We start from the raw sequence: 24,927 nt of genomic DNA, 5'->3' as shown, positions 1-24,927 counted from the left end.
AATAAGAATGCGGCTTTTTTGTTAGTCTGACCTTTGTTTTGGGCAAACAGATTTAAAAGCAACACAAAAGGAAAGCCAGCAGCAGGCAACAGCTGATGTAGGATGTGCAAAGGATGGGGACATGCCTGTAGGGCTCCATGGTGAAACAGCTGAATAGTCACAACAGATACATGTGTGCGCGTCCTCTGTGAAGTTAGATGAGACTGCACACACCCTCGTGCACACTCACTTGTGATTGCTCCTCCCTGTAGCTTGACTCTTTACACTGGTCTCTCCCCAGATTTGCAGAGAAGAGTGAAAACAGAACAAGACTACTACACACACCATGAAGACAGAAGGCTCTGGTGATCAGAGTCAGAATAAAGCCAGGCTTCCATCCGGCTTGTCTGGCAGTAATCATGGCAGTAAAGGGAAGAGGACTTTGGTTCTATCCCATCCAGGGATCCCATTAGTGGGACTGATTTTGTTGGCCACCCTCCCTTTTGGAGCAAGCATCAAACAGAGTGTCCCCAGGGTCAAACTCAGCCATGGAGGTAAGAACTGAAATATCATTGATATGTTTGCTAAATGAAAGTTTCAGTTTAATTTTATACTTGCATCCAGATCAGATTGAGCAAAAATAAACCAGGTAATTTACTTTCAAATGATTTTTAATTTACATTGTTTTTACTTCTTTAATCCTTTTTTCCCCTATATGTCATCCACTTTTAATTTGTCTGTCAGGGACATTTTCCCCCTTGTCAATTTTGTTGTTACTGGCAAAATGGGCGATGAATAGAAAGTTCAAAGCAACCAGTCAAACTTTTAAATTCAAAATTATTTGGAAAAAAAAAATCACAGTGAAGCAGAGTTAAAGAGACTCTAGCCCCTTTCACACTGCCGAATAACCCGCGTTTAATCCGCGAATTTAGCGTGTCTGCTGTTGCGTTCACACTGCCGACCCGGGCTGCCGCGTCAACTCGACTCGCCTTTCGACCCGCGTCGGACCCTAGTCTTTTTGCCGAGCCGAGTTTGATGTGAACACAATCGACGCGGGTCGGACTTGGGCGTGGCGTGACGTGAGGAGTTTAAAAGACAGAATGGACAGCTGATTCAGAACAACAGCGACAGGTGAGGACAAGTTTCACTCTGTTTTAGCCTACATCAAGTTGGAGACATTTTTTAATATGGCCAACTGGGGAGACAAGGAGGTCCGCGAGCTCCTCAGCCTCCGAGCAGAGGACGTTATTTACCGCCACATGTCGGGGACTAGTGCTCTTGTATTCTCCGCATATGTTCTTCGGCGGCATCCCACGTTGTAACCATCCACACCCCGTAAAATAACATCTCCATGAACTGCATATACAATTGCAAAAACGAGCCCTCAAGGTGTATTTAACCCTACCTCCGACGCATGGCTTGTGCCTACGTCATTGTACACGCCCAGCATTTTATGTGTTTTGTGTGACGCTCTGCCACAAGGCAACGCCCCCTGAACTCGGCTTCAGGCGACACGGGTCACCAACACGCCAAGCGTTCACATTGCTCAACGCGGGTCGAAGGTGCAATTTGGACCCGCTAAGGTAGCGGGTCGCAGTGTGAAAGGGGCTTCTGACTCACTCACTGATCCATTTGCCCATATCCTAACTCAGTGTTTGTCACTTAAGTTACTTTATGCCCACTTTTTTTCTTCAACACGAGCACAATCTTTTAACATGCTCCAAGAGTAAATTATTATTATACAAAACCAACGGCAGATTTTCATGTTAAGAAAATATTGCTTTTGGGAGAAAATAAAATGATTTTAACAAAACACACTGTTGTGGTAGTTCTGCCACCCTCATCACATGCAGAGCCTGCATTACATTCTAATGCTCCTGGTCCGCAGGACGTAGTCAATCAGTCTGTTGAATTTATATTACCTGTGTACTGTGTCTCTGTGCTTCACTTTGCATGTCTGTTTGGTTTGTGCCACCGGGGGGAAAGCAAAATTATTGCACCCTTAAAATCCACTCTAAACTCCAGTGCAAACTTTACTTCAAAGTCTCCATCCCTCGTGTAGCGTATGGTCCACAAGAAACCACACAAATGAACTTCAGTCTTGCTCCATAAAACTGAATCCCCACTGTGACCTAAAAGTAAACTCACCCTGACTCCAACCTCTAAAGGCTCTCTTTTGGTCAAGGCTTCCAAAGCACAGTGTGGCTGGAAAGAGATATACACATGTGTTCTTAGTGTCCAACATAAATATCTTCAAGTAGCTGCAGAAATAATGATGGCGAGGGACAATGTTTACTCAGCAGTTAGGGTAGCATTTAGCTCTGCAGTTTGTCTCATTTTATGTTAGTTCCAAAATAAAGCAGTTCATAAGGCTGCATTTTAATTGGGCCACATGTATACTTGAGGCATCCTTTTTCATACTTTACCAGGGTGTGTCTCTTGGTTTTGACTACAAGCATGGCCAACCAAACTTTTATTGGTCATTCATGCAAATGGTCATCTGACAAAAATGTGGTTTCTTCAGCCTAGCAATGTCCATTTTTGGCCCTCTTACTCAGGATGACTGAGGCAGAAAGAGATCCATCAAAAGCAAATACTCCACCCCGTGCACTCATCTCGTCATCATCTCATCAGTGCACACTGTTCAAAAGCAACACCACCCAGCAGTGATCACTCTGCAAAACATCACATCACATCACCCCCCTCCTGTGAAAGCACAGCCTCAATGAGTGAAGGGTGAAATGATCAAAGTGAAATCATTCCTGATTGAGCGAAAACCTTCAAAACAAGTGTTCTCAACTGCATGAACTTTACCATGAAAATCCCATGTCGAAGGATAAGTTACACCCAGACTCACAGCTAAGACAGTGTGGCCCTCTGCTAATGAAAAGGAAAAAAAAAATTGTCATCGTGTGACTAGATCTAACTACTTACAGTCGTTTAGTCGATAGTTGTTCTGCCTTTGTTTCTGATGTGTGATGCACACACATCCGATCCTCACAGGCCTGTATTACCATAAAGATGGTTAACAGTTAGTTAGTTTCAGTTCTATTTGTAGGCTCATAACTAACACTCATCTATTGAACATAGTGTCTACTTCAATGGGGCTGTTGTAACATTTGATGCCAACTTTCATGCTTCTGTCTGGAATCATGAAAGGAACATTTTATACTGCATATCAACGTCGGAAACTCTGACTGTATGACAGATAAAAAAATAATTGACTGATTTCAGCTGGTCTACATGCCAAGTACTGGAAAGAAATTTCTGATAAATATTTCTCTAATTCATGTTTGAATTTAACTGTTGTCCTTGAATAGATAGCAGATTCAGATTCGTAAAATATTTCTGATTAAATACTAACCTTAAAGAGAGCAAACATTGTAGAACTTTCCAATATGTGAAATAATGAGAGACCAATTACTTGGTTGGCCCATTAATTGGGCCAATTATTTTGCAATATTTAATAATCAGCCTGTCACCACCAGCAAGTAAGTTGCCTTGTCAAAGTGGCTGCTATGGAACAATGTTTTTGATTACTATTACACATTTATTTAAGCAATGCAAGCCAAAAATATTCATTTTAGCAGATACAAGAAACAACAACATTGTGATTAAATCATTTGGCTGTATAATAGCCATCAGCCACCTAGTTTTTTTAATCACCCTGATCACCAGCTGTTGAAAAATCCAAATCAGTTGACCTCTAATATATATGTATTTGAAAGCCCATCTGATCTCCAGTTGGGGAGCTAATCAAGAGCTATTCAGGATGTTCAGGACTCTCCTCTTTCAATAAAGGTGTGGAGCACCACACTGAGCAGCAGCAGCCAAGCAGACAGTTTCAATGGACTCATAGTGCTGTGTGTTTACAGAACAGATTACTGTTAGCCAGGGTCTAGAAGGCCTAATCTCTCTTTGAGGTTTAGTCTACTGGGGGTCATGATGTGTGTGTAGGAGGGAGAGATATCAGCATGTGGGGTTCTGTCTGTGAGAGCTTGTGTTTAGCAGGAGGAATTAAGCACGACTGCATGGTGTTGAGGGGTCCCAGAAGTTCAAATATTGAAGGTTGCTAACCTCTCCAATCCTTCACACCAAGAGGGTAATCACAATGTCAATCCTTTCAGAGGGACTCCCACAGGACTCCCTTGCTCTGAGCCAGTGTTTACTCAAGGCATGTTGCTATACCGGTGCGCTGAAAAGAGCCTGGTGATGGAAGAGATTTCCTCAGATCAAGGAGATCAAGGACACAACGCTCGGCAGAGAATGTAGCTACATCCAGCTTCCAGAAAACTTTCGTTTTTATGAGCCCTGGACGCAGGGAGTCCCTGACCCACTAGCCAAAACAAGCTACATGTTTTAACTCTTTGAATACACACCATTTAAAGTGCTACAACTGTAAATGCAAGTCCAGAGCAAACTACCTCCATGAGATGGTTGAGCAAACAGATATTATCCATACCCTCATCATGACCTAATCTCACGTAGCCCGTGCCACACACTACAGCGAAAGTTCATGTTTGTGATGAGGTTCAGTCATTGGCAAATGAGGTTTATGTGGGGAAGCTGAGTAACTGAGTGTAAGGACAAACAAAACCCTCATCTACTTTTGAGCCGCTTTCCAACTCAAAGATATATTGCAAGATATTTACACAAGATATTAATGGATGACAGAGTTCCAATGAAAATTCCCCAATAAAGACATCTAATAGTGCACTTATGTAGGTATGTCTTGCCCAAATGGCTGCTACTGTGTCTCATCTATCTTCTCTATCAACAATTGTCTCTGAGTTGTTGAACCACAGAAGGTTAAGGGAACTCAAGTCGAGTCGAGCCAAGGTCTTCTAAATGGTTCTCTTGACCAGGCAACCTTGTATTTGTCTGCAGCAGTGTGATCTTACTGAAATGCAAACCGTAATTTGATTCTAGATGGTGCGTTTTTAAAAGGAAACTATAACCCTAAAGTGCACTGCAAAATATTTTACACACTTTGTTTGTCTGTCTCACTCTTGTTCTTGGCCAGAATTGATGCAGGCTAGCAGTGTGTCTCTGTTTCTGGGCCCAGCTGCTGGCCTGCACTCCCACTCATTGCTGTTGGATGAGGAGCGGGGTCGTCTCTTGTTGGGAGCCAGGGATCACATCTACCTTCTTGACCCTGACAATCTGGCCAAAGCCCCAAAAAAGGTAAAATTAAAGACAGGAATGTCTAAATTACATGTAGAGGGAGGACAAATGACACAGGTTTACAGGGAACAAAGCCAATAATAGAGTGATTTCTGTAAGCAAACAACAGCTCTTGGGTTTCTATCTATTTGGGCCATTTACCACACTTGAGAGGTTGTTTAGAAAGACTTCTACGTGTTTACAGCAGCTTTAAGGGTCACTACACCATTTGACATTCCTGAAAAAAATCGCCGCTCTCTCTACTCGACTGATTAAACTCATCACTTAGGACATCCTAACCTCAGTTATTTAGTATGGATGGTTGATTATAGCACACACTGCCATTCAGCTTCATCTCATGACACTTATACCTGCCCTGCCATTAAGTGGGGTGACGTAAGGTATTTTTTTCCATTACAATGCTGCTGAAAGGCACTCAGGCGTGTTTTGTTTTCGAGAAGCGCTCGCCTCTCAGTCATCAGCAGTCTGAAGCTGTCTGTCTGCTAAGGTCAGGGTCATCATGTAGGAGGGCACATGAACGCACACACTTACAGACAATAGCACACATAAACATTTGCATTGTATGCACATTCACCATTACGCATTTACACAAACACATGCATTTGGACGGGGGCCATGTGTTAAAGTTTGTAAAAGTGAGTGTGTGTTTATGCAGCTGAGGTTGATCCATCACTGGGAAGACTGTTTATTTGATCTTTATCTAGTTGTTTTAACTCATAGTCTTGCTCTCAAACTGTTGCCTTTCTGTTGCCTCTCGGGTCATCGATACTGATGCCAAGGAGATATGCAGCAAAAGTGCAATTCCGTGATCCTTTTGGGAGCAGCCTTGGCAGCGAACATGATCCCCACATACAGGGGAAACCTGGTGTTTATGAGGTTGAGCAGAAGCATACCTGGAATGGGACCAACAGCCAATAAAACACAGACAAACATGATGCTCACAAGCACGCCAGGTGTTTCTACCTTGATTTTCAGGAGATAGTTGCGGTGTTGCCTTTTTTTTTTTTTTCAAACATAGTCTTAAAAAAAAGCACATATGCTTTGATAAAACCACGTCACTTCAAAGAGGGTTTCACAACCTGTTTAAGCCTTTACACGGGCACACTGTAACAAATCAACACGTCTCATTGGAACACTGTTTTTCTGTAAAAATTCTTCAGCCATGAATAAGTTTGGCGATAGCTCTCCTTGGTAGGGTTTAGAAGAGGTAACACGCTAAGAACATAAGCCTGTTTTAACACATGTATGAACATGACTAGGCACATTGAAGAAACACTGATCTCTCGTACCAGCACCTGCAAGTGTTAATCACTGTAGGAACTGATATCAGTCATTCAGTGTGGACACAACACAGTTTGAGTTATACTTTATGTACTTTTCAATGAATGCATGTAAAATGCAACGTAATAAAAAGTGCAGATGAATGCAGATAGAATTTTATCAGAAGTATAATTAATGTCAGAGTCATTTTCAACGTGAATTGCTAAGTTTCTATGTGAAACTGGTAGAAACATGGTTAAAACAGCGTTAAATCAACATGCTTCTTTTTTTTTTGTTGCCCTTGCTATCTCCACATGTGTTTTTACTATATATTGCTCTGTATGCAGGAGAAAACGGAGGAAAAAAAACTAACATTTGTCTGGCTTGAACCTGTCTGGCGATTGGTTCCAAAGTTGACGGGTCTACTCTTGTTTTAAGCCTTAAAAAGCCACTAAAAACGCTTCAAAGGATCTTGGCATGCACTCATGGTTTATATCAGATTGGGCGGTCAAGAGTTTACCTTTTAACAACATCCATAAAATTCTATATTCTACTCCATAATGCACAAGTAGCCAGTGTGGATACGCTAAGACGGGAGCATTTTGTTTTCTCCTCCATGATTTTCTCCATTTTGGCAGCAGTCTTGTGAACCCTTTACAGATTCTTATTCATTCATAAAGTTAACGTTTGTGGCATAAGCAGATGTACAGCACACTGAAAACGAAACTCTACACATGTTCTTCTTAAATACAATGATGAAAACATTAAATGTATTTGTAGAGATAAATAATCTTTCATTTTATAGAGAACTGGTTTAATCTGAAGCCTAAATTTCACATTCTGGCTTCAACATGAGATTTAAAACATTTCCAATTTTGTCCTCTGTTGTTAGATCCACTGGCCTGCTCCAAGGGACAGAGTTGAAACGTGCAAACTTGCCGGCAAAAATGCAAATGTAAGTGTTTCTAAGCAACGTCAGTTTTTTTTTTTACGGATGCTAGAATTCCAAGGACACTGTCGCGTTCAGTCAGGATTTCCATCAAAGTTCATCCTAGTTTTATTTCTGTCCCTACTTGTCCCAGCTGGAATGTGCTAACTTTATCAGAGTCCTCCACAATTACAACCGAACACATGTCTATGCCTGTGGGACAGGAGCCTTCCACCCCACCTGTGCCTTCATTGAAATCACTGGCCGCAGAGAGGTAAAGTTCATACGAGTGAAAATAAGATGAAGGAGTTCATGAGTAGGCTTAAATATTTTGAAATATTATCCTCCTTTTTATCCCCCAGGATGGTGTTTTCCAACTCCTGTCTAATACAGTTGAGTCTGGCAGGTTGAAGTGTCCTTTTGATCCCTTGCAGCCATTTACCTCAGTTCTCCCAGGTAAGATGACTGTAGGTGTATTTGGACAATTCCTTTACTGAAATTTCATTGCAACAGAACACAATCTTCCAGGGAATAAATGTTTCTCTTCACTCTGTTGTTAAGTAGATTTGCATTCATGTATCGTTTTGGTTTTCCAAGCCCTCTTTTGATCATCCTTCATATTATGAATGAGAAAAGCTGACTTTTCTCAGGCAACAGCACACTTTATTTGTGGCTAACTGTAAACAACAAGAATTTTAAAGTCTCTCTATCAAATGTTGCTCATGCTAATTGAAGACTTACTCAGTATGTGTTTTTGTATTCACTGAGGGTTATGCAGTGATTAATGAAATCTATTAAAGCAAACAATACACTTTCAGATTTGTTTTAAGATATGTGTTTTCTTCGTGTGCAGATACTGAATATTACTTTTGAAATTTAGAGACATTACTATTTTACTTTATCTTTTATGAGCAATAATACTGTGTGTGCTGATCTTTAATTAATATCAAAACTGTTTAACATATTTCCAGATCAGTACCTGTATGTGGGCACATCTTCAGACTTCCTGGGAAAAGACACAACATTCACACGCTCACTAGGACCTCCGCCTGACCAGCACTACATACGCACAGACATCTCTGAAGACTACTGGATCAATGGTACACACATGGTTGCACATATCCACATTGACACGTTGAGCACATTTGAAAGTTGTTGTTGCTTTTTTCACGAAACTTCCAGCATCTGTGCTAATACAAAGAGTCTCTCTGTGCCCTCAGGATGGTTATTGGCATTCCAGAGGGAAGGAAACAGTCCACTTATTCATTTAGCTGGAACTTTTATACGAATGCCTTAGCTGAACAGGCACCACACCTACAAGGGAATTTACAGTGAGCCACAAAGTTCACAGTCTCAGTCATACTGCCAAATGCGTACACTTAGACACACGAGCATGCATCATGTGGAGGGAGCCCTCTCTGCATGCAGCTCTGGTCTTGAGTGTTTTACAGCCACTGACGGACTGTCGTGTATCAACAGTTGTCTCCAGGATCTAAGTCCTTGCATATGGTCTCCACATTTCACAACCATGCGATCAGAGATGTTTGGAGTAATTATGTCTCCCTCCGTCCCAGTGTCTCCTGGTGTGTGTAAACAGCATGTGTTGGCACAGAGCAGGCGGAGAGAAAGAGCTCACCTTATTTTCCAGTGTCTCTTTTCCTGTGAGCCTGTGGAACATCTTTCCAGCACCGCATGACTAACAATGACCTTCTGTCAAGTGTGTTAGCTGCGGTTTATTAAGCTGTTCCAGTTGGGGAATCACCCTCTGGTGTTTGGCTCGGCTTTTAGGGGTTGAGCTAATGTTGATGTAATGTTACTGCAACTCTTAAGCTTTTGGACCTGTTCCCATAAGGACAGTGATGGCGATGTCTTGTTTCTGGTTTCCTTCTCATCTCTATGTTTTCTCACATCATGTTCATTTCTGTTGCTCTGTAACCAAAAGCCAAATCATTTATTTAAGTTGTTTTGCAATTCACATCAGTCCAGACTGTCATTAGATAGAAGCGATATAAAGAAACATATTTGTACTTTCTAAATTACAAAGGTAATGATATATATTTTTAATCTAATAGCCATGTAAAATGTTGCATATTAGGTTTTTAAGTACAAACACTGGATAGTCATAGGTACATAAAATATATTTTGAATTAGGAAAGATAGAAATTGATCTTACACATTTTTTTAACCTTGAAAAGTAAATAATGTTAAGGTCTTTTTAATTGTTTTCACCAGAGAACGTTTGTGGAAAAAATACTATTGTGTTGCCTTTTAAGTAACAATGCCTTGGGTGAGATATTATAGCATGACAATGAGTCAGTAATACATAACAGCAAGTTAACTAAACTGAGGTCACATGGTAGTGAATCTGTGGTTTGCTGCACTCATCACATCAAGCAACTCTTTACCATAGGGCTGTTATCACAACTGAAGCGTGGGTAAATTTGATTTGATCTCATTCTGTTTTAATCTTGAGATTAAGTATCATCATTAGTACAAGACACATTTGGGCTACCTAATATGTAAACCTTGAAATGCAAGCTATTTGCAGGCAAGTTTATTATATTTTTTTTTATGCTGTTTGAGCTCACAAGCCTAGTTACGGATGGACACAACTTAAGCATCTAATTCTCACACATTACTAAGTCAATAAGATCTCAATCCCGCATTACAGGGTCTACCAGCCATTTAGTGAAATAATATTCACCAATGTCAACTGGAGGACTCACTCTTCTAACATTTTTGTTTCAACTTTGCAGAAGGTGTATTATCTATCAAAAATATATATTTTATATAGAGATATTGGAGTCAAAAGTTGTTCCCAAAGCATTTTTTCATGTATCTTACACAATTCCATTTTTTACTGAAAACCACATTTTCAGGTACACATTTTTTATCTTCTAGATCTCAGTGAGACCTCTTCAGTTAATCAATAACATTAAAACAATCTTTTTTTTATTTAAATAATTTTTTTCTGAAATCTGCAATATATTGTGGAAAACATGCACTGATTTGGGTGATACTCAGTTGACAATACTATTATTTTAGTTTAATTCCCACTCGCAGTTTGTTTAGGTTTAAGAACCAGAACAAATTTTAGGATAAAGTCATGTATGAAAATAATACCTCCATGGCCACTATATGACATGTTGGGAATGAGACTCGGCTCCTTTGTCTTGCAGGATTTGATATGATGAGAAGAAATATAAAATGTCTGGGTTTTATTTTGTTTACCCAGCTCTCACTAGGTGAAAACATCAGCATTTGACACATCCAGACACTAATGTTTTCATCCAGTATCGAGGGTTGTCTTTACAACTTGTTCCAGCTCCCTAAAAAGAATCATTTAAAACAGGTTTTAGTGCGTTTTTGAAAACATCTCTAATTGGAGTGATTCCATACAGATGTTTGAACCAGCGTGTTTCAGCTCCTTGTGGATCTTTTCTCCACACTGCTGTATCATATACTGTATATCGTCAGACAAGCTGGAAATCATATAAAAGTATACAAAACTGCTTTTAAAGTCATCTAAATTCATCATTGCATTAGCCCACATGGCAAAGTGTGGGACGAACTAAAGATTTATGTGCAGCTTAACTAAGCTTTTGCTCCATAAGAAAAGCTGTAGTCAATCACAGCTTTCTGCTAAAGCTGGGCAAGACTGTAAATAAACACATGCTAAGTGTTGTGTTAATGCCACCACAAGACTGTGGTTCATGGCAAAACCATTAACTGGATTTTTTTAACACACTTCTTCTTTTCCTCTCCGTGTCTTCAGAGGCCAGGTTTATTTCTGCTCATCCCATTGCTGACACGTACAATCCGGACGATGATAAGATATACTTTTTCTTCCGTGAGGTGTCGTGGGAAGGCAACGACAAGAGCATTCTCTCCCGAGTGGCTCGTGTGTGCAAGGTGAGATATTACTTGAGAAATGTGTGGACAGTGTTGGGTGAGCAGAGGCACAAAGGGAAGATACCTCAGTTAAGGGAGCAGGAGGGGGATGGAAGACTTCGATATGGATATGATGGATATGGACAGGATGTAAGATTTTAACTGTGCCCTACAGTTGGAATGCAAGGCCTTTTCCATAGAATGAGGAAGTCATAACTCCTGCAGTGGTGTGATCAGATAAGGATCTTTGTGTTGGCCCCACAGAAGTCTTTCATGTCCCTCTGGAAGGAGGCCATACCAGTATATTAGTCTTTTTTCCGATTTGCTCTGATGTAGCTGAGAAGCAATTACAATCCCACTTGGATTAACAGTTGAAAGGTCTACTAAATATTGTCTTTTTTTTCTTTTTCCTTAAAGTTTTGCAAGTGCTCCCCACTAAAAAATGGATGGTATTTTCTTGCAGTGAAATTTCATATTTTTGCTTTGAATAGATTTAATATGCATTATTGGGCTGGCAGATGTGATGCTGTATATCTCTGTATATACTGACAGATGCTTCTAGCTGCTTAGAATTTGAACCTCTAAGGGAAGAATAGATCAAATTAATCTTTCAAAATGGCATTACTGAAAGCATGTATCTAAACCTCAAATGCATGATTTAATCATTTTGGAAATTCCTTCTCTCTTGTCAGTTGTTAAATGTTGTAAGACATGTGATCATATTTCAGTGCATATAAAATTCTATTTTACAGAATGTCAAAACAACTGTAAGCTTAGACGGGTACAGAAGCAGATTGCCGATTGGCGACACCTCTATGTACCTCAGAGGGTCATTAGTCACTCCATATGGGACCAGCTGACACTGCAGTTAGCTTCGAACATTCGGAGATCTATTGCTAAATTCTTAGAGAAAAGGTTTTAGCATGTTTATGACTTGGGAGTAAGCTGTAAGGCAGACTGTGAGGAGATTCTTCTCTGTATTACAGGTCATTTTAATCCTTTCTTTTCCCCTTCCATCTCTTTTTCTTGTGCCCTCAGTGTTTTTTCCTTCACTTTTGTTATCAGTGAGTGTTTTTTTCTTCCACGTAAAAGGATTGAAGACACAAACACAAGTGTGTGTGTGTGTGTGTGTGTTGTAACATAACAGCCTTTTTCTAAACCGCTCAGATACCAACTAAGTTCAACAAGGGCTTGTTTTCCATGTATTACAAAGAGGTATACTTGAATACTCTTAACATAGCTCAGTCAAAGGTTGCTGATTTAAAACAGCAATTCAAATGCTAAGCTAAAACCTGAATTGTCATGCAGAAACCTCTCTTGATTTTAGAACTCTCTTTTAAATTGCTGCACTTTCAATTATCTCATTTTTCCTCTTTAGATTTCCCCCCTTCTGTCAGTGTTTTTTTTTTATCTTTCTCTTTCCTTTCCCTTTTCAATTACTTCCAGGTGTAATTTCAGTAAGAGGGTCTCCTTTGTGTTAGCTAAGAGACATGTGGTTCACCTGTTTATTTTCCTAATTAGTGAAGCAAACCAGAATTAGGCTGTGGTGCTGTGTGTTGTGTCCCTTGTGCAAGTCCTTTCACAACATTACAACTGAAATGCAGTTTACTACAATGTGTGTATTATAAATTGCAATTGTCTCAAGGCCATGTTGACCAGCTGCACTTTTCTGACTATGGTTTTGTCATGGAGTATGCGCTTGTGTTCCAGAATGATGTGGGAGGGCTGAGGAGTCTGACCAATAAATGGACGACCTTCCTCAAAGCCAGGCTTGTGTGCTCTGTCCCTGGACCAGACGGTGTGGACACACACTTTGATGAGCTCCGTAAGTGACTGTGAGATTAAAAATGATACTGGCCAGTAAATTGACTTGTGTTTTGTAGGCCTCTGAGAGTACTTTATTAAAGGACTGGATTACTTTAGTGTTGGAACAGCAGATGCAGTAGCCAGTATTAGATTATTGAGGATGGAAGTACAGCTACGTCTAGTCTTTGTAGAGAAAGCCAATAAAATAACCTATATATTACTGCCTTTCTCTTGAAGAGGACATTTTTCTGCTCCCTACCAGAGATGACAAAAATCCAATAGTATATGCAGTCTTCACTACTTCCAGGTAAATTCAGTTTTCATCACACCATCATCTACACCACATGTGGGCTACTTTTATTTTCTCTTGGATTAACCTGGTTTGTTATTTTCCCTTTCCTTCCAGTTCCATTTTCCGCGGCTCAGCAGTGTGTGTGTATAGCATGGCCGACATAAGGGCTGCTTTTAATGGACCTTACGCCCACAAGGAGGGGCCCGATCACAGATGGGTAGAATACGAGGGGAGAATACCATATCCCCGTCCTGGAACGGTGCGTTACCTACCTTACCGAGGAGCTCAAAGAGGAAAAACATTACCACTCAGTCCCTCCTAGCTGCACGTAGCTTTATTTTCACAAATTAGAAAAACATCTTTAGCTTTCTTCCAAATTAAAAAATAAACAATAAACATGACCTCATTGAAATGCAATGGTTCTAAGGGTGAAATACTTTAAAAGCGGCAGGGTATGCTTTCATATCCACATGCAGCCTCGCTATGAATGATATAAGTTTGGCTTCAATGAGGTCACTGGCATGTTAATCAGATTCTCATTTAGTTTGTTTAAGACATGTAATCAAAGTAGGAAATGGTATGCAAGAAGGAGGTATTGTATAAGCTTCAGGTGCATAGTTCACTGAGCACTGAGTTTGAGCTATTATATACACGGAGATGGGGAGCAGGAGTTACACAGATGTTCCATATGTGCTCTGCCTTTTGCAGTTCTTACTTTGTCCACTAGAAGGAGACACACTCCGGTAAATGTTCACAGAGACTCCACTTTATATTTGAAAAGTTGAAAAGACAGATGAAAAACTGTCTCTAATCATGGTAAGGAAGTCAAACGTTTATATTTTCCTCTTTAGTGTCCCAGCAAGACGTACGATCCAAGGATCAAGACCACCAAAGACTTTCCAGATGAGGTCATCAGTTTCATTCGATATCATCCCCTGATGTACCGCTCTGTGTACCCTCTGACTGGAAGGCCCGTGTTCACGCGTGTCCGAGTGGACTACATTCTGACTCACATTGTGGTGGACAGAGTTTTGGCAGATGATGGACAGTATGAGGTTATGTTTCTGGGAACAGGTGAGGAAACCTTCATTCGTCTTTTTAAAGTTTATTTTTGAACAGCAGAGGGCAGTAGTTATACATTCAATTTAATTTACTTAAAACCGACTGTGCTTTTGGTAATGGGTGGTCAGGATGTTATTCTGTATCCATTCCTAGGACTAAGGACATACTTGCACATTTTAAATTGCATTGTGCTGCAGGAACCTTATGAATACAGTCTGATAAAGGACTAATGTTGAACATTTGTTGATGAACAGAAGTAATTTGGTGTGGACATTAAGACAATCCAGATTTACATCATTCATTTCTGATTGCAAATGACCGTTGAGACATTTGATTGATTTCACCCATTTTTCTTCCTCGTATCTCTTCTGTCTCTGTTGTAGATGCCGGCTCAGTTCTGAAGGTAGTGAGCATCACTCAAGAGAACTGGTCAACTGAAGAAGTGATTCTTGAGGAGCTCCAGGTTTTCCAGGTATGGTGCACAACATAACCACACATGAAAAATACTTGTGGACGTAGTTTTGTTGCAATTTTGGTCTAATAGAATCTAATAAAATTTTTAACAGTGAGATAACAGACTAACTTTTTTGTTTAACCTCAAGGCTGGTGGATTTTATAAGTTGTTAATCAACCATTTAGAAACATTTTTTTTTTAACATTTGTTTTATTTTACAGGGTTCGTCCCCCATTCTCAATTTGGAGATTTCCTCTAAACAGGTTTGTCTTTCTCTTCAGTTTCATATTATGCTTGATTGCATTAATTTAAACCACATGTATTTTGACATGTGCACATGTTTCACAAGACATACAGCTTTATTTATTCTTTGTTCACGCACATATTCAAATTTTTAGCGGTGACCGTTTTCTTGTAGCTCTCACACCCTTCCGGCTCGTTAACTGGGGGTCATGAGTGTCAGTACACACTTCAACCCTAATCACAGACTCCATTAATCTCCAGCACTGTTTGACCTGTGTATGTGTCTATGGGCCTGCTTGCTGGAGTTTTTAGGCCAGTCAGATCAGATCATCGGATTTGCATTTGTCAGAAGTGCATAGACTGAGAGTTTTTTTTTTTATCACAGTTGCCCTATTACAGATTCCATTCTAATGTTTGGACATTTTGGATTAAAACACATTTGATGGCTATTGCTTTGATCTCCATTAACACCTTTCAGAGAACATTTTGATGAATGAAGTAAGCGAACATGAAAGAGGAAAAAAGTCACGATAAAGCTATTTTTTTAAAGAAAAACAACTGTTATTTTTCCACACCGCGATGAATATGTTTCAGCTTATGTCAAAGCTAACTAAGAGCTAACTGCATATGAAAAAGAAATATGCTGTAGCTGGATTATGCAGAGTTGTACTGCTTCTGCTCTGCCTTCTAAGTGTACAGCACATTTTTTGCACTCAAACCAGAAATGTTTTCCTCATGGATAACAAACTAGAATTGTCTGTGTACCTATACTAAAGTGACACTGTGTGTCAATATAGCAACAGCTCTACGTGGGATCGAGTGAGGGACTAGCTCAGGTTTCACTCAGCAGATGTCACCTGTATGGTCAAGCCTGTGCTGAATGCTGCTTGGCACGAGACCCCTACTGCGCCTGGGATGGACACACATGCTCACGATACATCCCTGCATCTAAGAGGTAGAAAAACAGTAAAAGAACTGCACTCAGAGATTTTTTTAAATGTTGGTGGTTTACAAAGTCTTTGAAATTGAATTCACCCATCTATGTACGCACGTGGTGACTTTTACATAATAATGGGGCCACAGCGGTTGACATGACATGAATAGTCATCTTGGAATTGAGAAATAATAAAACTCTGTTTGCAAACAAATACAAATTTGTAATTATTAAAGCAAACAAAAATGATTCACAGCTTAAAATTAAATAAGCACGTATGCAGACTGCTTTAATTTGTCCATTTGATGCCTTGGTTTTGTATGATGTTCCTGTGTGCCTGGCTCTTTAAACTTGGGAATTTCATGAATACACAATTCTAGTTTGATATGTTTTTTCTCTTTTGGTTTGTTTCACATCTTCAGTATTTTTCCATGTCATGTTATAGGGCATCAGTTATTTTGAGGCCAGACATAGAGATGTTTGCTGTTCTTCATTTGATTAATAGCGCTGCCATTCCACACCTCCAGAACTAGTCTGGAGGTGCAACATCTTCTCATGTTACTGCTCCCTTGTTTTAGGTCTTGTGCTTTCTGGCGCATATTGAAGCTCTACAGAATCGAAAACCCTGTGGTTTTTAGTTCACACAGTCATATTGTTTGGCCAGTGGGGATGCTGTTTTGGCATGAGTAGAGGCCCTGTTTTTAGTCTCCAATGCTCTTTGAAAGTTGATCTTTAGTGAATGTGGGCTACAGATGTTTCATTGGGAGGAAGTGGAGGAAGAAATCAATATAAACAAAAGGAGCCCAAATGAGCAACACCAAATAAGGATGCAAATAAACTAGTGTATTTTGAATAAAAAAAGAAAATGAATTTTTGAATTTTTGAATGAATTTTTAAATATATGAGAGGTTTAGGCTTTAATCCAATGCTAACATTGATAATCTGACAAATGAACATGTATGTGAGAAGACACACACCAAAGATATGTGATTACACTTTAATGGCTAAATTAACTAAAAATGAAAACAGTCAGATACTCATTAGAAATTACTATCCTCTGTCATCAGCTGCCAATAAAATTAATGTATAGTTATATAACATTAAAGTGTTTTAATGTGAATATTTAAGTGAAGTACTGAGTGAATTTAATCGATTTTCAACATCGAGGGAATCACTGTGCTCAAATGAAATATTCTTAAAACTTGAGGTGCTGACCCAAGGTGTGTTTGGGTACTGAGGTTGAACAACTGTCTTCCTGACTAGCTTGATCAAATTGTTCTGAATTGTCCACACTGTTCAACACATACTTTGTAAATTCAGATAGGAATGCATTTTGTTTATGATGTGTGTGTTTGCCGTACAGGAGAGCCAGAAGGCAGGACATCAAGCATGGAGATCCTGCCATTCAGTGCTGGGACACACAAGACAGTATGTAGACTTTGCTCTCCTAACAGGTTCATCCAGTGTCTGCCTTTGTCAGAAGGTCTTCCTTCTTACCAAGTAATCTATTCATGCAAATCTACTCAACAGATACTGTAATATGTAAAGTGCATTTAAGCTGTTTATACTGTAGTATGAGACATGCAATAAAGTTGAAAAGAGTTGTCTTATCAGCCCCAGTATCAATCTGCAGCATGGAAATGACCTTAAACTTGCAGTATATCCTGAGTCATAAAAACTTGTGACATGAAAAATACCTTTCTAAAACTCTTGGGCATATCTATATTGTCAATCACTTGTGGAAACCTGGCACGATACACTTTTGTTTGAATAAGTAAAAATATTTGGAGGGGAATAACAGCCTTGTTGTCTTCAGGTCTTGGTGGGGGACAAGTGGAGGACAAGGTTCTCTTTGGAGTTCAGAACAACTCCACCTTCCTCGAGTGTATCCCCAAATCTCAACAGGCACAGATTCGGTGGTACATACAAAGACCTGGAACTGAACGCAGGGAGGAGGTCAGAACAACTCCCGTAGACACATGTACACTCACACCATCGAAACATTGGAGTATGTTCAGTCGGTTTCTTCCAGAGTTTAAATTCACTCCCCTCTGCCTGATGTCGGAAGGTGCACATTTTATTTGCTTTTCTTCACCTGAGGGTTTTTTTTTTTTTTTTTTAATGAAATGTCAGAAAGCAGGGATGTTACATTGCCAAAGACAATTATTTGTTACATAAGAACTTCAGTTTTCAAAAACAACATACCTGACTTCAACTTTACAGGCACCAAAGTCTGAATCTTAAACACCCAGCAACAAATCACATCATTGCCTGTCTTGCTGATGTTTATGAGTGTCCATGGCATTCTAAAAATGTTTGCAACTTTTTAGGGAGATGAGGAATTACTTACTGAATCCCCGGACCTTTACCTGTTGTAAATGAACAATATCAAACTTACATGAAAGACAGCCTGAAAAATAGAATGAGGGGGATTCGATTTTTTTTTTTTTCAGACATGACGAGTTCAGATCCAGATGTAGGTCCATACATGATTCATCCTGAATAGGAAGAGGCGTGTATGGAAAATGAATGACTGGAAAACTTCAAAGGATCTGAAAGCATTTTACATTTATAATGCTGAACATATATAACTGCTAAAGATAAAGATAATTCTGCATTCTTAAATTGAAAATTCAAAAAGTAAATTGGCACCAGTGTCCAGAGTACGACACTAACATCTAAGTTTCTAACTATTAGAGAATTATACATCTATCTCTGGCTTACTAATACTATCTCAGTCTCACTAAAACTCAGAGAAAAGTGAATCGAGAAGGAAACATACACAGGGAAATAGAGGTATTTATATTTGTAGTGCAGAGAGGTACTCATTGATGATGACCCTTTGGAATGACACAATAAAGATGTGCTTACTCAGCTCTTCAGTGCCCTATTCACCCCAATCCAAACTTCCAAACCATCATACACTCACTGCGAATGCCCCCTATACTGCTCAGCCCACTCACTCCTCATCTGTGTCTCCACTTCTCTGCCGTATAATTTACTCCCACCGTGATCTCCTGTCCTCTCTCTCAGGGGTGAGTGTAAGCACCAACAGGTGCAGAGGCCACAAAAGACTCATGTGTTTCTTTACTGGCTCGCTTCAGAAAACCCTGTGTTTTTTTGTCTATGTGTATGTCTGTGTGTGCACGTGCGTATGTGTTTTCTTTAATTTTTCCATGTACCCCCTACAGATTAAATCATAACAGATCTCTCCCTAAGGACAGCCATGTGTTTCTGGGTAATGAACACAATGGGGTGTTTTCTATGTTTGTGTGTCTAAGCATGCTCTTATTTGTGACCTCTCATACTGTAGACAAAGTGATGAAGGAATGAATGCAGGCATTCTTCCACCCACAGGATTGTTATGTCATGGAAATGACTGTTAAACAAACAAACAGAAGCTTAAAAATATATATACAGGTTATGACAAAATAACAGCAGATTTGTTGTTCCAAGAGCATTTGAATTATTGGAACGTGTGCATAAATTGTCCTCTATGTGAGTGAAATTTTGAGTCTTCTCTTCCAGTTGGTAAGTAGGAAGAGCCACCATTTGACTGACTGGCAGCTTAATGAATTTCTTAATCTCTCTTTCTAAAATAATAATTTAGATAACTCAGGTTACACTTTACAGAAAAATATTTGATGGTTAATTTTTGTACACACTAATAATATTGTTTTTTTCGTGATGAGATGCAGCCATTGCATCAGAAACTTTGGCAGTAATACCTCAAATGTTTAAAGTCGGAATACCTAAGGCTAGAGGAAATTGGAACATCGATACCTACATAAAGTTACTAAACATGTCAAGAGTCAATAGCGGAAAATGGGCCTAGATTAGGCCTCATAAGCAAAACACAGGCAAGTAAAAATATATAACTTTTGCTTAAAACAAAAAAGAAGCACCACTGTGGTAGATAATCTAAAAACAGTGAGAAATCTTGATAAGAACTTATTAAACTTGACATGCGACATGAATTACACTGAACAATAACATGAATCTGGCTCCGAACAAAGAAAATCAGGGAGTGTTTCAGGGGGGAGCCAATGACAAACTACGGTCAGGTGGGGCTAAGTGAATCCAGGTGACTAGGAAAGGCAGACAGCAACGCTTAAGGAGAAAACCAAGGAGCAGACTGAGGAAAAGAAACAAGAACAAACGAGATTAAACAAAAGAGAGCCCCCAAGATGAACTTAATCAATGCAGACACATAAATTTTGAAAACTGAACAAAACTGTAGCACCAAAAATATAACAAAAACCCACAGAACATGACTAAATATGTCTGAAACTCGTTAACATGGATAAACTTTTCATGAACATACTACAATCATTGTTGCCAAGTTGAATGAGAGAACTGTTTGGACTCCGTAAAGTAAGTCAGTGTTCAAACACATTTCCTTTCTCCATAATGATCTCAGACCGTTTGTTAGTAGAAAAAAATAAAAGAAATTACTTCTGCTGTTTACCTCTCTGTCGTGGGGGATATGTAAAGTTACTGTGAGGATTTGATTGATTTGAGAAATTGTAGCTGGCAGTCAACACAAAGTGAAGGAATTTAAGTGAGCAACGCAAAGCTGAAGCTTAGAGATACGATTTGTGAACTTTTGGAGGCGTTGAAAGGCAAATACTTGTAATGTGAGCTATTTAAACTATATGACAGTATGTGGTTTTCAGTGTTCAAAATATTTAAATAGCATCCACTGGTTTTCTTGTATCTCGTGACATGGCTTTATTGTCATCATCCCTTTATTTTCTCTTTCTCTCTCCCTAAAATTGATCCAATTTACTCACATCTATGATGAATGCAAAACCTGGAGAATGTATGTTTGCATTGTATGAGCAGGACTTAAAAAATGTATCTGTGTGAAACCAGAATCTGCATTTTGGGTTTGTTGTTGTAGGATATCCTTGTTTGTCAGCCTTTTTCCCACAGTTGAGCAGCAGGTGATCTTTTAACTGTGTGGCTCATTTCACTCTGTCAATCTCTGTGTTTTCCTCCTGCTCTGTTTTCTTCTGTCTGTCATCCCTTTTTCTCCCCTGTCCTTCAGCCTTCCTCATCAGTCTCACCCTAATCTCTCCTCACTTCCTGCCTTCCTGCTCCTCAGTTTGTCCACTTTGTTTCTTCGCACCTTTCATGTTGTCTCCACAATTTCGCACAGTTTTTCCCTGCTGTGTTTTTGGGTTTGATGGAGGCATCCTCTGCCAGCTGTTCACAGCACCTGCAGTCCACTCTAATATTCATTCTCCTCGTACACCCCCTCCTCTTATCGTGTTGGCAAAAGTTAGCTATTAAATATATTAGAGGGAAGAACTGTAGCTGTCTTTCTCGTAACATCTTTGCACGAGCATGTGTGTGTGTGTGTTTTTGTGCGTGCATTCACCTCCTGGAGACTGGAATGCCTACCCATTAGAAAATTACTCATAAGGAAAGTATGGGTGACGTTGCACATGATGGATGGTGCTCATTAGAACTAAACACAACCTTCCAAAAACCATGAAGCTCTCTACTTCTTGCATTTCTAATTATTTTATTAAAAGCTAGGTGTCATTAGTTTGCTCCACAAGTATGCAGACAAACATACAAATGTAGTGTGTGCTGTCAAAAATAGAACAAGCACTACAGCACCTTTAATTGCAGCAATGCTATCACTTGTAGAAGGATGCTTGCTTAATCGTATCTCCATACATAAACGTACACATGCACACTCACATGCACACAAATAAAGAGACCATCTGGGCAAGTTTGAATATTTGGCATTGATATTTAGTCACAGATGCTTCCATACTGGATGGCAGGGAAGGCTTAGAAAAGACTCACTAATGAGCAGATAAATTGGATGATTTAAAAGTGGACAGAGACTTTTACAGGTGAGATGTTTATGAACTTAGATTCCATTCATTTTGTGAGGTCCGGAAACAAGAATGTGTAAGGCATGAAGTAGTAATATATGTAAGGGTCAACTGTCAGACAGGCTGAAGCCTAAAGGTCTGCTTCCGCTTGAATAACACATCATCAGTGTCAGACCTGGACACTACCACAGAGCTAGACACACATTAACACACCCAGACAGACGCATGCACCCAGCATGCACGCTGACTTGTATGTAAGGAAAAGCAAAAACAAAGCCACAAAACAATATTCTGGCTTTCATATCAGTTACACCTAATTTGGATCAGAGCAGGTTTGGGGGAGGTACACCTTTGAAGGAGCTGCACATGCAAGGCACACATATGCTCCTCTCTGTCCTTTTCAACACAGCTGTGTTGTTTTAGGCCCTGGCAACAGCTGCACCACACCACCTGATGAATCACGGTGGATGCTAAATGAAAAGACGAACATTAACATTAGAATTCTACTTGCCCTTACACCTAAGCGACAAGCACATACACTCGCCCTCCAGAACAAACACTCATTAAGCATCTAAAGCTCTCTCCGCACACATGCTGTGGGTGATACCACACCCAACGCATTGTGCCTCCTGTTTCAGGGATTATTACCTTGTTTACCTCACCTTGGATACAAATCTTGCGTGAAAATGTATGTGTTGCACAAGGTTTGAGATATAAAGCTTAAGTGCTGATAACTCATTGTTTGAGAGAAGTATGACTTTGTCTAGCTTACCTGTGATTGAATGTGACAAAGTACCTGTGTGTTTCTTCAGATACTGTACCGTGGAACAGATTGGTAGTATCTGTACTTTGCTTGTCTTTTGATGCCACCTTCTACTTGCAGTCCAGAACACCTCACAGGAAAATATTTATTTTTTCTTTGTGATTTGTCCTGTAGCTTTATTCAGTAGCTACAGACTGGGAACACAGAACATATGCAGAACTTATAAGATATGTTTTCATTTTAGGTGAAACAACCTGACAGTTTGTACAAATGCTGTAGAAATGGTTGATGAGGACAACAGTCATTTTAAAGAAAACCTTAAACATTATCTAACACATTATACGTCTCTTTTTCTCTCTCAGGTCGCACTGGATGATCGTGTTGTCCACACAGACCGAGGACTTCTGATTCGCTCCCTCCACAACTCTGATGCTGGTGTGTACATCTGTGTGGCTCAGGAGCACACACACTTCACCCACACTCTCCTCCGTCTCACGCTACAACTTGTTACACACGGACAACTTGACAGAAAACCCAAGCTCAGTGAAGACGCCGCAGTGGAGTCACACCACGGAGCAGAGTCCCGTCAGCGTTATAAAGACTACCTGAGAGTCATGAGCTCTCCCTTCCGCTCCCTGGAAGAGTACTGTGACTCCCTATGGCTGGATAAGAGGTCATCAAGGGTGCGCGGACGAGGCTTAGGAACCGGCAAATGGAAACACATCCAGGAAATAAAGAAGAGCAGGAACAGGAGACACCACAGAGAGAGGGAGGGAGACAGAGTTAGAAAGGAGCGAGGGAGGGTTGTGAGGACAGAGTAGTAAAGGAGAGAAACATTGAGGTCAGCTGTGTATATTAACAAGCTTGATGATGAAACTGATGGGACACAGAACTGTGACATTTCAGCGTCAGATGTACATTTGAAGTTTAACTCTTGAGTTTACGCCATTGAACATTTGTAATGAAATGACAGTTCAAGATTTGAATATTTATGCCAAGCAATTAGACGCAGCATTGAAATGTGATATGCCACTCTTTTATCTGCAAACCACAGATTGTAAGAAAATGGACATTATTTCAGAGGAAAAACTTTTTTCTTCGGTTACGTTCTCTGAATATTCCTTTCATAATTTCCTGGAATGTTCAAAAAAGGAAGATGCCTCTTCATTGGATAAATCTGAAATTAAAATTTCAAAGACATCACTACTGACTAAAAGGCTTGTTTATGCCGTATGGAAAACGTCATCAACAGCATCAACTGATGAACGGTTACAACGTGATGATAGCTTTTCAATAGCTTTGTTTGCTATCATTTTCTCCCAGCAGTACAAAAAAAAATGATGATAATAGAAGACTTGATGGAAATAGTGAAAATATGAATGCAAAACAAAGTTTGCACATGGTAATGGCATTGCATTCATGTTGAATTACTGTAAATAGTTATGTAACATGTACAGGAGATACAGCATGCTCATTTTTGTCTAATTACTGTTCTGGGTAGCTATAATAATGCTGATGTATCATGTTTGGCTGACAAAATACCATATTTTTGTACAATCCCTTATTCCCTATTTACTGTAGTTTGAATAGATGCTTTCATTTATTACTGTCCTTGAGAGATATTTAAATAAATTTGACTGAGAACCTTCCTGAATTGCCTGCGTACTTTACTTCTGGTCAGAGACAAAACCAATCTTTGACACATCTATTGCTGCAGTTTCAGGCACTCTTAAGCATACAGCAGCCATGTTGCATTAGGGTTGGTTTAGGTAAGCCTGTCCTGATATAGTAACACAAGTCCCTGTACACAGTATGCAGATGTCAGAATGATTCACGACCAGCTGGTTTGTTGTTTAGTATCAGTGTGTCTGTAAGAGAGGAAGAAAGGAAATAGGCATCTTCCGGAAATCTGGCAAAATGTTGAAGTAGGGGATCAAAGTTTTAGGTTTTCAATGATAACAAAGTTGAAAAAGCATAAATATCAGTAGAGTTAATGTGAAACCCAAGCATTATACAATCTAAAGCATCTGACCTGATTTATATGTTAAGACTTATGTAATAATGTTGATTATATTATACAGAGTGCTTGTACGCTGCACAAGTCTGAAATTTTCCATGAAAGGCATGAACACAATCACAAGACACCTCTTAACTGATTAGAGAAAGTGACCTTTGAGTATGACAGTAGAAATAATGTTACATTTATCAATATATTGTTTACTTACTACGGCAGAAGGTCTTAATCACGAAGAGCTTCCCTGCTCCTCCCTGTGACGGGC

General features: G+C 39.6%; 1 protein-coding gene across 1 annotated transcript in view; it reads left to right on the top strand.

The window, feature by feature from the left end:
- Positions 1 to 24,296, top strand: part of sema3d (sema domain, immunoglobulin domain (Ig), short basic domain, secreted, (semaphorin) 3D) — a 30,900-nt gene extending 6,604 nt beyond the window's left edge. The window contains exons 2-18 of the mRNA XM_075469729.1: positions 281 to 533; positions 5,003 to 5,163; positions 7,316 to 7,378; positions 7,506 to 7,625; positions 7,714 to 7,807; positions 8,323 to 8,451; positions 11,127 to 11,263; positions 12,953 to 13,067; positions 13,286 to 13,355; positions 13,455 to 13,599; positions 14,192 to 14,414; positions 14,786 to 14,874; positions 15,078 to 15,119; positions 15,897 to 16,054; positions 17,397 to 17,461; positions 17,850 to 17,989; positions 23,011 to 24,296. Of these exons, the coding sequence (XP_075325844.1) occupies positions 326 to 533; positions 5,003 to 5,163; positions 7,316 to 7,378; positions 7,506 to 7,625; positions 7,714 to 7,807; positions 8,323 to 8,451; positions 11,127 to 11,263; positions 12,953 to 13,067; positions 13,286 to 13,355; positions 13,455 to 13,599; positions 14,192 to 14,414; positions 14,786 to 14,874; positions 15,078 to 15,119; positions 15,897 to 16,054; positions 17,397 to 17,461; positions 17,850 to 17,989; positions 23,011 to 23,469 (2,418 nt within the window). The 5' untranslated portion in view covers positions 281 to 325 and the 3' untranslated portion in view covers positions 23,470 to 24,296. The remainder of the gene's footprint in view (positions 1 to 280; positions 534 to 5,002; positions 5,164 to 7,315; positions 7,379 to 7,505; positions 7,626 to 7,713; positions 7,808 to 8,322; positions 8,452 to 11,126; positions 11,264 to 12,952; positions 13,068 to 13,285; positions 13,356 to 13,454; positions 13,600 to 14,191; positions 14,415 to 14,785; positions 14,875 to 15,077; positions 15,120 to 15,896; positions 16,055 to 17,396; positions 17,462 to 17,849; positions 17,990 to 23,010) is intronic.
- The last annotated feature ends 631 nt before the right edge of the window (positions 24,297 to 24,927 follow it).

The sequence above is a fragment of the Odontesthes bonariensis genome, chromosome 7 (genome assembly GCF_027942865.1).
Source record: "Odontesthes bonariensis isolate fOdoBon6 chromosome 7, fOdoBon6.hap1, whole genome shotgun sequence".
Taxonomy (NCBI): domain Eukaryota; kingdom Metazoa; phylum Chordata; class Actinopteri; order Atheriniformes; family Atherinopsidae; genus Odontesthes; species Odontesthes bonariensis.
This window is presented reverse-complemented; position numbering and strand designations above follow the sequence as displayed.